Source organism: Nannospalax galili, unplaced genomic scaffold, assembly GCF_000622305.1.
Source record: "Nannospalax galili isolate Female #2095 unplaced genomic scaffold, S.galili_v1.0 scaffold104, whole genome shotgun sequence".
Lineage (NCBI taxonomy): Eukaryota > Metazoa > Chordata > Mammalia > Rodentia > Spalacidae > Nannospalax > Nannospalax galili.
The window spans coordinates 3,288,064-3,303,705 of NW_008353596.1; the positions used below are offsets into that span (position 1 = coordinate 3,288,064).

A 15,642-nucleotide genomic window follows, 5' to 3' on the forward strand; every position below is an offset into this window, starting at 1 on the left:
ACTTAGGTCATCAGGCTTGGTAACAAGAACTCTTACCTGCTGAGACACCTTGCTGGCCCACCTGGCTTCTTTGTCTGCAAAATGGGGAGAGTGATTCCTACTGTGGGACTTAGGATGGGATGATGAGTGCATGATACCCACCAGAATGATGGGTGCTCGACATCCACCAGGATGCCTGGCACATAGTAGGTGCACCATGGCTGTGCAAGCTGTAGTGAGTGATGATTCCAATTCTGCTTTGCGGTGGCAACCAAGAGTTGTAAGGAGGTGGTGAGTGCCCCAGCATGCACCACACCATTGGATGATTATGCTGGTGACATCTGCTGTAGACCTACTCTGAAAGAAGGGCTAGTATTGGAAGGTGACGGCAGAGTGAGCTGCGAGAACGTACCGGGGCATGAGAGTAGCCTTTCCAGGCCAGTGGCATAGAATTCCTTTTCCTCTTTGTCTTGGTGGCTCAAGAGGGGCCTTGGATGGGGTCCCTGGGATGGAGAAGTCCTGGGGTCAGGGTTTCTTCATCTGGCGTTCTTTCCCAAGATTTCATTTGAGGCAGTGCCAAAAGTCGGCTAGTTCACAAATATCTCCCTTCACACCTGACATCAAAGCCCCTCAGAAACGACACTGCTCAAGTTCAAGCCATGTATTTAAAAACTTTATTAATGCTTGAAGGAAAACAATGCAGTGTGACAACAGACAGGCCCTGTTGCCTAATTCTGTCACAGAAACAGACTTAGCAAGCCCACGTGGTGCAACTCTGAGATCAACCGGGCTGTTCTTCCTTAGGAAATGGCCACTGAGAGCATTGTTTCATACTGTTCTAGAGACGCCACTTACTAGGTTTAGAGTTTAAACTTGTGTGTGTGTGTGTGTGTGTGTGTGTGTGTGTGTGTGTGAAGTATGCCTGACTGCAGTTGGTGTTTTCTAGTTGGTTAGTTTTGGGTTGTCAGCGTTTTGTTGCCCTCCCTCCTCTCATTTTAGAGTAACAGGGCTATTTACTGATACAAAGGAGAGGTGTTCAGATCATCTTGTTAAGATGCGAAGCTCAAAATAAACACTGCATCTTTATTTGGGGATCCACATCCTTCCTCAAAGGAAGGCTCCTGGGTAAATCTGTACGAAGTATGAAGGACAAGGAAGGGCTGTTTGTAACAACTACTCTGCTTACGTTTTAGACTGTGCAAGTGCTTCTGTCTTGTTTACAGGAATTTGGAAAGTTTTGAGGAAAAGGACCCAAGAAATAAATACACACTGTATACCTCCCCAATCTCACAAGAACCATAAAAGTGATGTTTCTGAGTTCAGAGAAGGGGGAAAAAACCCCCCAAACCCAGCAACATGAGAAAGTCATAACAGAGAACACAGGAAGCAATTTTATGTCTTTGAGGGGAAAACACTAAGATAATAAATACAAATGACAAATATTTACAAGAGAAGCAACAAACAGAACATCAGTAGGTGAACACACAAGACACTGACAGACCCAGTCCCAGGCACTGGGGAAAAATGAGCAGCTGAGGCAGAAACAGAGAACACTATTGCTTTAGCTTTTGAGGGACACAGGGAGAAACGGTCAAGGTGCGTGGCACATGGCAGGCCTCACATGCTTGGCCTTCTCCCTTCAGGGCAGAACTGCATTAACTTCCCAAACGTCTCTGTAGCTCTAGATCTTTCTGGGGGTTTTCTAGCACATCATTGACCTGCCCCCCTCCCCTCATATGAATTTTTATTTTCAAGCAGGGGGTGCTGAAAGATTGAGACTGAATCCTGGACATAGAAATACCAGCTGAGTTTGGGGTGAGGGTGTTCCCTAGAACAGATCATTTAAGTGTAGAGAATTTGGCTGTCTTTGGCCTCAGGGGTCTTTGAGGGTAGTTGGATAAGGCAGAATGTGTGCTTTTTGGCTTGCTCCCTAGTCCAGGGAACAACATGCTGTACATGGCCTGTAAGCCAAATCCAGCTGGGTGCCTGTTAAAGAAAATCTTAGTGGAACAGAGTCACTTTCATTTACATGGCTGGAATGCTTACGTGTTGCAACTGCAGAGCCGGACAACTCAAACTAAAGATCCGCAGTTACTATCTGGCCCTTCACAGAAAGAGTTTGCTGAGCCTTGCTCTAGAGAGATCCAGCCCAGGACACCTCCCTCACCTACAGCACCAGCTCCTGTGTGAGTACTGGCTGCAGGAGGATAAACTATGCTAATTTTAAGTAACTGCAGAAAACCTACTTCTATGGAGTTCCTGGTACAGCCCTGTCCCTCTGCTGCATCCCTCTCTTTCAGCCTTTCTCTTGTCCATTGATTTCTCTCTTCATTGCTAAATTTCTAGTCTGGGTGTGGAAAGCCCTGTTTCTTAGAGATTTCCAGTGATCCCTCCATGTATGAGGAGGGTGGCATTTCTTAAAGGCAATTTCCTTAGTGGTCTCTGGTCTCCTCTTTTTCCCTCTTTCTGGCTCACAGAGGCGGGTTTCCAATGTTGCCACACAAATTCGCTGGTACAGGTTCATGGATGTTGGCTGAGGGCAAGGTCAGATAGCAACATTCTAGGGGGAAGTTGTCAAATGGACTCCTTCTGTGTGTTCTTCCTTTAGGTATAAGGTCTGTCCTGGGGTTAGGAGGTAGGAGCCCGTGTGGGCACTGTGCTGTTTGAGTCCTTTTAAAATAGTACTTATAAAAATTTATCCTCCAAAGATGGGCTGGGATTGATTTTCTTCCCTGTTTGAGCTGGTTTTTGTGACCCAGTTGTTTGGTTTGAAAGGCATTTATTTAGATGACAGATATATAGATGTAATTGGATAAATAAGAGAGATAAATAGAGAGAAAGTGCAACTGAGAGTGGAAGCAGTGGTTGAAGTAAACACACACGGGCCTCTCCTTCAGACAGCATCCCCCAGATGGAAGGACGGCTCAGAAATGACACACAGAAAACACATTACCCTGTGTCCCCTCCAGGAGCTCTGAATTGCAAGGTCCCACGCATGACACTGAACTTCAGTTTGGCACTGAGCGTGGCTGAGGCCCTGTCTCCTCTCTGTTCTTCTCTCCCTTGCCAGTCACATTTTTCACTTCTGCCCTGGAACCCAGCTGCCCTGCCTTCTGCACAGTGCTGGAAGCTGTGGGGAGGGGCCTAGCACCTATGTGTGGCCCCTCCCCTCCCAGACTAACCTCCCCCCTGCAACAGAGCACACTGTAGACACCACCTGCTGACCTGCTGGCTCTACAGACTGAAAGAGACAAAGTAACAAGGCTCAAGGTAACACTCCCTTGAATATGCATACGTAGGTGCCAGTCTACCCAGGCACCCACACCTGAGACCCCACTGCCCCGGAGTCTCCATCTCATCTCTTCATACACCTGCACCAAGTCCACAATTCCCACAAAATCCTGCGTGTGACATCCCCCCTCTTTTCAATGTAAATGTTTTGGAATGTCCATAGATAAGAAAATGGACGGCCTGGAGGAAAGATTTCATGGCCGGGCTTTCATTTCACCTTCGGATATCGGAATACTCAGATTGTTCATCTTCCCACTCGCTGCTTCCAGAAGGTCCCTGAGCGCCCTGGCCACCTGCTTTGCCCCAGGCATGGGCATTTGGGTGACTTTTGCTCCCTCGCTCATCCTTGGCACCTCTGCTGACCTCTCTGCTGCTTGCCTCTGTGAGACGGTGGTCCGAGTCCCGGTGGTGAGGCCTGGAGGGTTGGGCCCTATCCTCCAGGGGCTGGTGCTCGGGGGGTGCAGTGGGAGGCCTCTGGATGTTGGAGGTGCAGAAACTCAAGATGGAGCACAGGCCACCCCAGTTCTGCTCACACTGAGCCAGCACGCTGCGGGTGACAGCTTCCTTCACTTCCTCCCCACAGGTCAGCAGCAGATTCACGAGGTCCACATAGGGTCTAGAGATGAGAGCAGAGGGAGAGAGATTGAGAATGGGTCATGTCCCAAAGGGGCCCTGCAGAGGAGTATGACAAGGCCAGGAAAGAGGCAGTCAGTGCTTCCTTGGGCTTGGTGGAAGATCTTTTTGGAAGTTTACCCAAACTGTATAGAGCACTAGCCTCCAATGCTATTTATCCTTTACCCATATTGTATACAGCACTAGCCTCCAACGCTATTTCCTAGAAGGCTATTGTAGACCATGCTCTATGGCAGGCGTTGGAGAACATTAAGGTGAGTTTTCACTCTTCCAAGTAGTTGTAGACAGAGGCCAAGGAGAACGGGCCAGTGACAGTGTGTGCGTACACAGGATAAGAGCAGGGGGTTGGGACAGTAAAGTGAGTGTCCTAGGCTTGACAGCTGTGTGAATACAGAGGAGGTAGATGCGCTTTGGGCATGTCCAGGGCATAGATGCTGGGTGAATTTTGGCTGCAGTAGAGATAGATCTTGGGGCAAATGGTGGAATCTTTTTAGTAAAGAAGAAGTGGGGGTGGGGCTGGAGAGATGGCTCAGCAGTTAAGAGCACTGGCTGCTTTTACAGAGGACCTGGGTTTGATTCTCAGCATCTGAATGGGGGCTAACAACCGTCTATAACTCCAGTTCCAGGGGAACCGATGCCCTTTTCTGACCTCTGCAGGCATTGTATGACAAGGACACACTTACACACATGCAGGAAACACACTCATACATAAAATAAATATAATAAATAAAAATATATTAAAAAGAAGTCAGGAAGGGTTAGGCTGGAGGGGCTCTCCAACAGCCTCTAAGAATCCCACATCTGCCCCTCATAGGTGGCACCAGGTAGGCTCCTCTGAGGTGGCTCTCCCTGTCTGTGTGCCTCTGCCTTAGACTTACAGTGAAGGGTATTTTGTAAAGTTACAAAATATACTTCTGTCTGTATCTTGGGCGCTATGGAATGGACTGAGGGGTTTGGGAGGCCCACCCCCTGAGGGGTGTCATTTCCCTGGGGCTTTCCCCTGTTTTATGCCAGCAGGGAGTGGGAACACTGTTCACTATCCTGACTGTCAGTCAGGACTTCTCTTGCATTCTAGTGAGGGCTAGTCAGGTGAGTTAATGTGAGGGTAGTCAGGGCCCCTAGGTCCAGAATGAGAGCAGCTCTCTGTGGAACAAATATGGTCCGTTCTAGGGTCAGAGCTAGGTTCTCCATCTACACTGGCTACCCTGGGTCATTGTTGAGAACTGCTGGAAGACCTCACTTCAGGGGGTAGGTAAGTGTGCAGACAGCAGGGACAAGTGCACCTGCTTTCTATTTTTATGGGTCCGTCTGGTAAGGCAGTGCTCACTGAGCCTTTCTTATCTCTTACTGGCCTTTTAAGATCCCAAGAAAGATATGGAATGCTCCATGTGACTTTATCTAGCTAACTGGAATTAAGCAGTCCTTAGCCAGCAAAAGTCCTGGGCATATCTGCCTGTGACCATTGCAGCTCTGGGCTGCCACCTGGAGCAGGGCTTTTAACAAGGAACAAAGGTCTCTCCTCCGTGAAACCTGGCCACTTGGATGGCTAGGCTAGGGCTCTTGAGCTCTTTCTTTGCAAGTTGGCAGTTGTTGCTATGCAGAAGGAACAGAGATGGTCTGAGACACATAAAGTAGTTTACTGCCATTTTTGCTAACCTCTCCTCAAGCTGTAATTGAGTGAAGTGTCCTTACTTCAAGAGTGCAAGAACCAGGAAGAGGGAGAAGGTAGGCCTTTGGGAACTGCCAGGCAAGGAAGGCCTGGCCTGGCCTAGAGCAGCCAGGAAGAATGCTCTGGGTGATGGAGTCAGAGCTGCTTTTTAAAACCTACTTAAGGCCTTTGGCATCGGAGTCTGTGCATGGCTGATGGACAAGGTCCTTAATCTCTCTACTCTAGGCCTCTGCTAGTGGTAGGGACAGTGAGACGCTGTTTCTTAGGTACCTCGAGGAGGAGGAAATGCACAAGCAAAATGCTCAGTGGTTGTTTATGTCTTTCTATCTTTTGGAAACTAGCACTGTCTCAGGAAGCTCAGGTCCACTGTGTCCATCTATGAAGAGGAAACAGGATTTTAGCACCAGACTGTACCTGCCACTCACTGGGTCCATGTGGGACTCTGAATGGAGTCTCTCCTGTAAGCTTATTTCTGTAAAGTAAAAGGAAGATTTTCCTGGGAAGACATAGTTGCCTCTGGGGCCTTTTCCACCTGGTGATCTCTCTGGCCATGAACCCAAGAATCCTAAGGCAGGCACTGACCTCCAGAGGAATAGCCCTCCTTTCCACTGCTTGCTCTGGGCCTTCTTTCTCTCAGGGAAGAAGCTGAGTCCTGTTGGGAGGGTGTGTGTGGCCAAGTAAGTTAATCTAAATTGTGTTTTGAACTGGCATGGTGCCTTCCCAGGCTGCAGGCTAAGCCTGTCTCATGACAAAGCCCAGCACTCAACTTAGTGTCAGCAAAGCTGAAGGAGGGGGGATGTGCTTAAAGCTCCAAACCCTTGGTTGCTGCCAGTACCTGGTGACAGGATGTGGGGAGGCTAAGGGAGGCTGGCTACAGCTAGGGGGAGGCAGATGATAAGAAGAGAGGGTGGGGTGGGTGGGAAGGGGGCAGTGTACAGCAGCAGAAACAGAGTTGTTTCCTCTGTTCCTAGCACAAGCATTTTGCAGAGTCAGGTGAGGAAGGTCTGTTCCTAGCACAAGCATTTTGCAGAGTCAGGTGAGGAAGGGGGGTGGTTTTGATTCTTCAGGAGTTGACTTTCTCGTCTTTAAAGGGAAAGGTGAATTTGGCTCTCATTCTGTTTGGGACTGTTGTCAGAAATTCTGAGATGGCTTTCTTGATTGTTGGGGACCAATAGGACCCTTTCATCAGTTAAGATGATTGAAAACACTGAAAAGCTCAGGCAGTTCAGCTTGAAGTTCAAGCTAATGCACCATACGGCTGTGGCTTCAGGACAGGGAAGAGGGTTTTCAGGGAGCTGGAATTTGGCACAACCCGTTGCCCAGAAGTGCCAGCTTAGCAGGAGACTCAAGGGCCTGTGTGGGCTCTCCCAACCGTGTTCTTAAGACAGTTGGACTTCTGCTCACCGTGGGCCATTGGCTTTTCCATAGCAGGCTGAGGTTGGTGGCCATTGCTCATTCTAAATGGTGTGGGGGATCCATTGAAATAAGAGTCCCTGACCTGGAAGGCCATGTTCCCATGGACTGACACTAAACAGCCACAGTGCTCTACCGCTTCTTAAATTCTAGGGTGGGGTGTGTTCCCCAAACCTTATTTTTCCAAGGAAGACTTTACCTCAGAAAATACAAAGACTTAAATGCACTCCAGGAACATGTCAGAGATGTATAAACTGGCTCTTCACCACCCACTCTCAAGGCCAAGAAGTCATCTTAAGAATGTCAGTGGGACAGCCTGTTGGAGTTCCTCAGTCATGCATTACCATGTGCTTTTTCCAGGAGCACTGTGGAGGAAGGGAATCTCACAATGCTCTCTGGTCATGATGGGGGTATGATTAAGAAAAGGAAAGATCCCCGGTCATCCCTGAAGCCCCACAAAGCCAGAAAAGGACAGGCTAAGAGCAGGGAAGTTCTGCCAACTGGCCTGTTCCTCACATGTAGCTTTCGTTGTACACAGTTGCCTTTCTGTATCTGTGGATTCAACTAACCAACCACAAATCAGAAATAACCTGTCTCTCTATTGAAGCAGACTTTTTCCTAGACATTTTTTTCTAAGCACTGTAATCTAACAGCTACTTACATAACATTTGTGTTGTCTTAGGCACTATAAGCCATCTAGACTAGATGGGGGGATGTTAGTTTGTATGATACTTGAGCATTCATAGATGTTGGTATGTTAGGGGAGGTCCGAACCGTCCTCTGTGGAGAGTGAGAGATGGCTATCTGTTCCAATTCCCAAGCTGCAGAGTAGGAATCAAACCTCAGAGGAAGTTCTTTAAGCTCTTCGCTTCCCTGTCCTTCCATTAAATGGAGACAGTAATTTCAACCTTGGAGTGTGGTTAGGAAAGACAAATGTGATAATCCATGTATAGTTCATAGCCAAGGACCTGGCTCACTAAGGAAAAATAGAAGACAATTACTGTTGTTGATACTGTCGTTCCTTTATAAATATTTGGAAGAATGAAAATATGTCATAAGGCATTAGTATGACTCAAAGAAAAAAAAGCAGCATAATTTTGCTTTTGGCAAGAGCTGCCTTCAGAATGTCACCATGAATAACAATATTGTACTAGGAGTGTTACAAGATACCAAGGGCCTTATAACTAAGTGGGCAATGCCAGGAGATAGCTGCTTTCATAACCAGGCGTTGGTGAGGTGAGGGTAGCAAGTAGATGGTTTAGTGATGTAAGTAGGAAAAGGTTGTGGAATGAACTGAGGAGCAAGAGTTCACAAAACTGTACTGATCCGGCCCAGTGAGTCACCGCAGAAAAGCTGACAGTGATAGGCACTGGACTGCTGAGCTGGTGGCTTCCTTTATGCCCTTTATATCTCTGGAGATGGGGACACTGCAGTCTTGGGGGCTGTGGACCACGCTTCATGTTAGAAACAATTATGTACCAGTATGCTTTAGTAGTCTGAACAATTCAGGGTCCTACAGCCGGAGTAAGTTTAAAAATATTTTATTATTTTTATTTTATGTGTATGAGTGTTTTGCCTGCATGTATGTAAGTGCACCTGTGTTGTGCAATGCCGGAAGAGGGAGTCAGATCTCCTGGAACTGTAGTTATGGATGGTTATTAGCTGCTATGTAGGCACTAGGAACTGAACCCAAGTCCTCTGTAAGAGCAGCCATCTCTCTAGCTAGAATAAGTTTTAAGGAGTAAGATGTTCAGGGTTTATCACAGAATCATGACTCTTCTAGTACATTTTAGTATAAATGTTTAGCTGACAAATGCTTTTGATGTTTGTTTTGCATTTTCTATGGTAGGACATTAATGAGTTAGAGAAAGGAAGGAGAGCCTGCAAAGGTGAAAAAAAGTGATTGCTCTCAGTTTGGGGCATTTAGAGCAGAGGTGCTGTTAGTCATATGGCCTGGAACCCAACCCTAGCTTTGCTTCTCCCTAGCTGTGTCTCTAATGGGGCTCCGTATTATCCTTATCTGTGAATTGAAGATCTAGAGGGCTTAATCTAAAAGCCACTTAATATTCAGCAAATATTATCTTTCAGTTGTCAGTATCGACCCCTGGGAGCCACTTGGAACAGTCAGAGACTAGTTGGGACTTAGCTACGGGGAAGATGGAGAACATTTCTGACTGAACATGTCTTGTGCTTAGTAAAAATAACGTGCCATTCTGTTGTGAGGATTGCAAACTGATGGTGGCGACCTTGCTGTGTTTTCCTGAAAGCCAGCAGGGAAGGCCCTGTAGGGGAGTCAGTGTAGCTTTCTGAGGTACACCACAACTGTGTTCACTTGAAGGGAGTATACCTTCTAAAAGTGATCTCCTCAGACCCACTTCCAGGTCCCATGACCTCCTCCTTGCTCTCCCTCTTTTGTGGGGCGGTACTCACTCATGCAGCAGTAGGTCCTTGAAATGAATCATCTCCACTATCACTCCGATGTTCTCCTGGGCAGCTGAGCACAAATCATGCTTGAGGTAACACTCCCGCTGCAGCTGGAACACCATTTCCTTAATAGCTGGGCACTTCCTGCTTATGCAGCCAAATCTGTGCCTCAGGGCATGGGCCTTGCACCTCAAGGCATCCTTGATGAATGATTTGCCCTGAGAATGGAGGACAGAGGAGAAGAGATTTTTGTCACCAGCTAGGACAACATGTACCATTCATTCTCAGCCTTACACAGGAATTTTTGATCTCAGAGTCCCAAGATCTGCCTCAGATTGATGTCATTCCAGGTGAGAGGTTACATGGGAGGTACATTCAGAGTGACAGGACACCTCGGGCACCAGGCCAGAAAGGATATGAGCTCTGTACACTAACAGATCTGCCTCCTTCCTCCCCAGCTGCACTTTTCGTTTCCTTGGACCTGGGGCTTCCTCAGTTGTCTGTCCTCAAGGCAGCGGGGTGGCGACTGCCTGGTGGCAGATTCTCTGGCATACCAGGGTATTGGACCATAACTCCTTTGCCAGTATCAGCAAGAGCTCTTCCCCAGTAGAAAGCGCCTGTTAGTGTAAGAGCACACTTTCCTTTGTCCTGGATCCCTAGGAGGGAACGCTCTCTGTGCCTCCCCTTTCTGCCTCAGTGCTCAGCACCCATTGTGGCTTCCTTCCATGCCTCAAAGAGGAGCATTCTTTGCCTTTAAACTGTTAGGATTATTGTCTCTCAAAGGCCTGCCTGGCATTTAGCCTGGCAGCATGTAGTGGGACTCCCCCCTCCCTCACAAGAGCCAAGGCAGCCAGGCATACATGTGGCCTATAGCTCTTCTTCCTGGCAACCCCATCAGATTGTGCTAAGCCCAGAAAGGAGACAGCTGTCAGGGATGAGGAGGCAAGCCCCTGTGTTTGCTTTCTTATCAACCTCCCTGGCCTGGAGACATTGTTGGCTATCTAGCCAGGAATCTCCCTCCATAACTATAGAAACAAACTGTCTGGAGAGGTCACCCCTCTGTTTTTTAGAGACAGGCCTGCAAATCACTGAGTTGAGAAAGTGAACTGGTTTAGGTTGGGAGTGGGAAACCAGCCAGCACATTTATTTTGGTTTTTCCCTTTAGGAGAAATTGAAATGTCTACAGATAGTGTCTCATGGCTGAAAAACCATGTGACACATGCACTCTCCCTGTGGCCCTGTTTTCTTTGATTCTCCAGCTGGAGCCAAATGGGATGGAGGGCAGGGTGTGCCAATTGATGAAGTAGTTATGTGCCGAGAATCAACTTGAAAGAGATGTCTCTAATTTGAGAACATATTCCTGTTGGTTAAGAAAACAAGGAAGATTAATTTCTGTGAGGGCCGTGGCACTCTGTTCTTGGTATTCTTCCTGACATCCTGTGGGAAGGCCCTCGGTACGCTTTTCTCCTCAGGATTTCCTATTGCGTTTCCTAACTCCAGTCAATTCTGAGGGGTGCTTTTTTAAGGAGCTACAAGAAGTTCAAAGTTATCCCTCTTTCCTCTCTGCTACCTCACATCCTCTGCAGTTTAGGTTGCCAGGCCCGTCACATCCCTTTCTTTCTAGGCCTTGCTTTGTCAGGCTGTCCACAGGATGTCAGCGGATGGTAACTGGTGACGTGTATAAATCACACCTAAACTGTTGGCCTCCTCCAAACTTTGTCATCAGGCTCCAATGAAACAGGAGAGGAAGTTTATGAGATATAACAACAGGGTGTTTCAACAGGGCAGAGAGCCCAGGGAGAAAATGAAGGCCAGCCTAATGCCACATGCCATCTAAGCTCCTATTTGGGTCCCCTGTGCTGGAATCATCAGCTTGCTTTTGGTGTTCTGCCTGGCCCTGAGCAGCAGCCCAGTTTTAACTTGGGCTCTGGGATATCTGATGTGGATTAGGCTCTGACTGTAAGAAAAGTATATAATGCAAGACTTAGTCAGGGTTGTGACTTTTCAGATTGGAAGAAGAGAGTCTGCTATTGAGGAGAGGGAAGATAGCCATTTGAAGGTGGTGAATTATCTAGGCTGCCTGCCTAGGCGCGCGCGCGCGCGCACACACACACACACACACACACACACACACACACACACACACGATGATGATTCCCTATTAGGTGAACTTTTGCTGTTACCTCAGCCTACTCTTCCTAATGCAATGGATTTTGGAGATTGGTTTCTGGGTGTTCACAGTGTTTATCACTGACTTCAACTTCAACTTTGGGGGTCAAGTATACTTTGCCTGTACAGCCTCAGCATTTAAGAGTGGGGAAAGGTTTAGTCTAGTGGCATCTCCAGAGAGCAGAGCACTGGTGGGATAGGGACATGCAGGTAACTCTGCTGTACACTTTAAACCCCACAAATAACAGCTCAGGAAATCTGTTAAGAGTCTTTCCAGCCAGTGTTTCAATTGTGTTATGTCAACCCAAAACATCTCATGTTGTTTTTACCTGGGCATCAAATTTTCCAGCGTTGTGCAGGAAAGTCATGCAAATCCCATGTAAGCCCCGAATCTCACAAGAGTTGTTCTCAAAACATTCAAAAACGCCACACCCCACATCGCCGGCGTTCACCAAACAGTGCTGGATCTCCGCTAAAACGAAAATGATGTACAAAAACATACAAAGCTTTTGGCCATGCTAAAAGCTAGTAAGGACTAGAGAAAAATTAAAGGAGAAAAAAATTAGTAATGCCCATTTTGGAACCTAAGGGGCCAGGGAAAGAAAATGTCATCACTTACTACTACTTATGAAAAGTATTGATATTTGCAAATATTTGTAAAAATTAGCTCAAAATTAGAAATATTAGAATCAGAAGTTAGTTTGAGCAGTCTCTTTATCTTTTCCACTTTATTAAGGTATTTTTGGGAATGTTTAGTTTAAAAACAGAAAATATTTCAGCTTTTAAAACCCCCGCAGACGAAAATAGGATTTTAAAATGAAGATGGTACATCATGAATGAAATAAAATAGCCTTCTCTACTAGGAGCCGCAGAGGCCGCTACCACTAAATTCCAGCCGTTTCCTTCCTGACCCCCAAATGAAAGCATCCAAAATGCAGCTTCAATTCAGCTTTATAATTCAACACCTAAAAAAAAATCAAAACAAAATTCCTTTTAAACAGCGCCTCCAAACCATCCGCATTAAAAATACCAGGCCTGTGAGGCTGTGCCTGGCGGAACAGGCTCAGAGTCAAGTGAGCTGGGGGCTGGCTTTGCCATCAGCCACCATTCACGGTTAGAGGTTCTTTTTAATTAGGGATCCGGTGTGAGATATCACTTAATCCCCTAGAATCCCTGAGGCCTGCAGCCTGCTGCCTCTTCCAAAACCTAGTCCTAATTCGCCTCCCCGAAAGGACAGACTGAGGGGGAGCTGTCAGGCTGCCCAGTGCAGCCTCTTGCCTTCCTCCCGCTCACCCAATTCTCTGATTTAAATCGACCTCAAAATTACATCAGAAAAGTGTATTTTGGAAGAAGGGCGGGGCTGGAGTAGAAAAATCTGTATTCAGATTTAATCTAGCGAGAAAATGAGGGGCGTGTATTTGTTGAAGGTTACCTAAACCCGAGAGGGGTTGAAGGTTACCTAAACCTGGAGAGGGTCCTGGGGCGTAGGACGACCCGGATTGCGCGCCCGGAGTGGAGGCCAGAGGCTCGGCTCACTCCACGCGCGGCCCTGGAGCGCACGCAGAACCGCGATCACTCATTCAGGAGTCCCTGACCCGCATTCGTGCATTCAGGCTCAGGGAAGGAGCGCACGCACGCCACGGCCGCCGCGTTCACACGGCCCCCACGAAATAGCGGGGGTGGAGGCGCCCTGCAAGGAGCTGAGCTGTAGGCAGGTTTTCTTTCTCTCCCCGGAGCTGGGAAGAGGGCCAGCCCCGAGTGCCGCACGCCAGGCTCGGCTCTGCAGCTTGCGGGCGAGGAGGGCGCGGGTGAGCTGGGCCCCGCGCACGTTTCGGGTCGTGTCTACATTCCTTCCCTGGCTGACCTGGCCTGGAGCAAGGGACCGCGGCAGCACCACGGAGGTACGCCTTGCAAAACTCCCCGTCTCTCCTCCGAAAGCAGTGCCCCCAGAGGGAAAGTTCTCAATGCAATTTATCTGGCCAGCAAAGTTCTGAGATGTGGGGCATCCTTTGAGGAAGGGGAGAAACAGTCGTGCTGAGGCTGGCGGTCTTGGACGAGAAGTTCTCCCGGGCAGGGCGAACCCAGTTCCGGGGACCCTCCGTGCCTGCCACCGGCCAGCCAGGATGGAGCAGTGCGCCTTGCATGGGGCCCGGGACTCTGGCAGGAGCTGGCAGCGTCGAGCGCTGCCTCATTTCCCCTCAACCCCGGGGGAGGACAGCAACAAGTCCTGCCCCAGCCATTTCATCACCCTGCTAGCACGTGCAGATTCCGGGCGCTAGGAGCCCTGCGCAGACCTCGCCTCGCCTCGCACTTCCCTCTGCACGTCCCGAGCCACCCAAGAGTTTGCACGGCCGGGGGGTGGCCGCCGGGTTCGGGGTGAGCCGCGCAGGGCGCGCGGCGGGTGTGCACGGCATTCCCTCCCCGCAGCTCCGGGCTGCAGGGCGCACGCATTTACCTGTGTTCTGCAGGGACAGGCGGCCTTTCTGCTGGGAGCCCCTGTCTTGGGGACCTTCCGGAGGGTTCGTGGCGTCGGTCGCTCGCGCCGGGTCCAAGGTGGCCAACACCAAAGCCAGGGTCACGAACTGGCCCAGCCGCTCAGCACACATGGTTCTGGGTATCCACCTCCCGCCGGGAGACCTGGATTCTTTGTGCTCCCCTCCTCCTCCTCTTCCTCCTCCGCAGCTTCCCCGCCTCCTCCCACTCTTCCTCCTCGCTTGCCTTTTCCCTCCTCCTCGCGGCCGCCGCTCGGGTAGAGGTTACCCAGCGCCCTCCCGTAGCTCTCTGGAGAGCATGTGACCAGGCCGTTAGCAGCGCCGCGAGTGCCCGGCGATGGCAGGGATGGTGCCTCAAATATCCCTGGAAGCTCTGGTGTCACTTGAATGAAGGAGTCGAGCAGGTGTTGTCCCGGAGGCTGGACCAATCCGAGACCCCGGCCCGTTTGACAAAACAACCGGGAGGCGGGGCCTGGGCCAACTACTACGGGAGGAAGCCGGGCGCCGCTGGGAGCGCCCCACAAAGTTGTCGACCTGGCGGCGGCCACGCGTTTGCGTGCGTGTGAGTGAGCGCGGCCAGAGATGCGTGCGCGTGTGCGGGTGCTCCAGGGCAATGGCCGAATGGGCTTTAAAAAAAAAAAAACAACGTAAAACAAAAACCCAAAGCGGATTCCAGTTCTGATTGCAACTAAGGAAAGGGCAAGAGGGGCCGCTCTGCGCTGGGACAGCGTCCCCAGTTCCCTGGTTCGCATCCTGCTGGGAAAGTTTCCTCTTTGCAGTTCAGTGACACTTTCAGCCCTTAGGCCTTGATAGATGGCAACAGATACATGGGCACTGAGATGGTGCGAGCAAATTGAGCTCAAATGGGAATTCCTAGCGTCGTGACGCTTGGCATTAAAAGAAAAGAAAAGAAAAAAATACCCCCCAAACCAAAAACCATGCCTGAAGAGAGACAGAGAGACAGACGCACTAAAGTATTTGGTCTGTGCAACTGCCCCATCTTCCCGCTTTCCTTTTGCTTGAATTTGGTGGCGGAGCAACACCTGGAGTGTCCTTTCTCGCCCCTCCCCCAGTCCAGCCGGATTCTAGTCGGGGATCCAGGTGACAATCCAGACTTGCATCATTTCCTGGCGGGTGGCAGGGAGGCCCCGGCAGCTTCGAGTCGGGCGGCCGTGGAGCATCGCGTGCCCCAGAGGCCAGAGCTTGACAGACAACTTTAGGCGTCTCCAAACACACTCTTCCATTTTCCCAAAGTGCTACTCTGCCCAACTGCGAGTTTTCTTCACTCCACAGTCCCCTGATAGATGTGGTAAAAATAAAATCAGAAAAATCAAATCCGGGGAAATTCTCTCCATCTCTGCTCCCTCTGGAGGAACTCCCCTCCGTATGCACTGCGGGGATTGGATCGCGCTCAGCTGCCATCTCCCCCGCTGGAGCAAGCGAGGAGAAAGTTGGGCGCCACTTGGAGCGTCTCTTGCCCCTGCTGTGTGTGTACGTGTGCATGCTCACGTCTCCCTCGCGCCGGGCTCGGGACAGGAACTGCTCCTGGCCTAGTCCACCGACGGCCCAGTT

The 15,642-nt window shown here is 49.6% G+C and overlaps 1 protein-coding gene and 1 long non-coding RNA gene across 2 annotated transcripts in view; one reads left to right on the forward strand and one right to left on the reverse strand.

Annotated features, from left to right (window-relative positions):
- Positions 1-643: 643 nt before the first annotated feature.
- Positions 644-15,376, reverse strand: Stc2 (stanniocalcin 2). Its single transcript, XM_008850776.3, has 4 exons — positions 14,034-15,376; positions 11,908-12,050; positions 9,416-9,627; positions 644-3,886 (listed from the first exon to the last, which is right to left on the reverse strand). The coding sequence occupies exons 1-4, from the start codon at positions 14,182-14,184 to the stop codon at positions 3,484-3,486; spliced, it is 909 nt and encodes a 302-aa protein (XP_008848998.1). The 5' UTR covers positions 14,185-15,376; the 3' UTR covers positions 644-3,483.
- LOC115067298 overlaps positions 12,099-15,642 on the forward strand; it is a 118,877-nt gene continuing 115,333 nt past the window's right edge. Inside the window, exon 1 of the long non-coding RNA XR_003846724.1 lies at positions 12,099-13,479. This is a non-coding gene — a long non-coding RNA (uncharacterized LOC115067298). The remainder of the gene's footprint in view (positions 13,480-15,642) is intronic.

Excerpts from the sequence above, each read along its gene's own strand:
- Stc2 (XM_008850776.3), bottom strand. The coding sequence starts at position 14,184 with ATGTGTGCTGAGCGGCTGGGCCAGTTCGTGACCCTGGCTTTGGTGTTG. Across the intron at positions 12,051-14,033 it reads CCTGTCCCTGCAGAACACAG|CGGAGATCCAGCACTGTTTG; the intron begins GTAAATGCGTGC and ends TTTTCGTTTTAG. Across the intron at positions 9,628-11,907 it reads CTGGAAAATTTGATGCCCAG|GGCAAATCATTCATCAAGGA; the intron begins GTAAAAACAACA and ends CTCCATTCTCAG.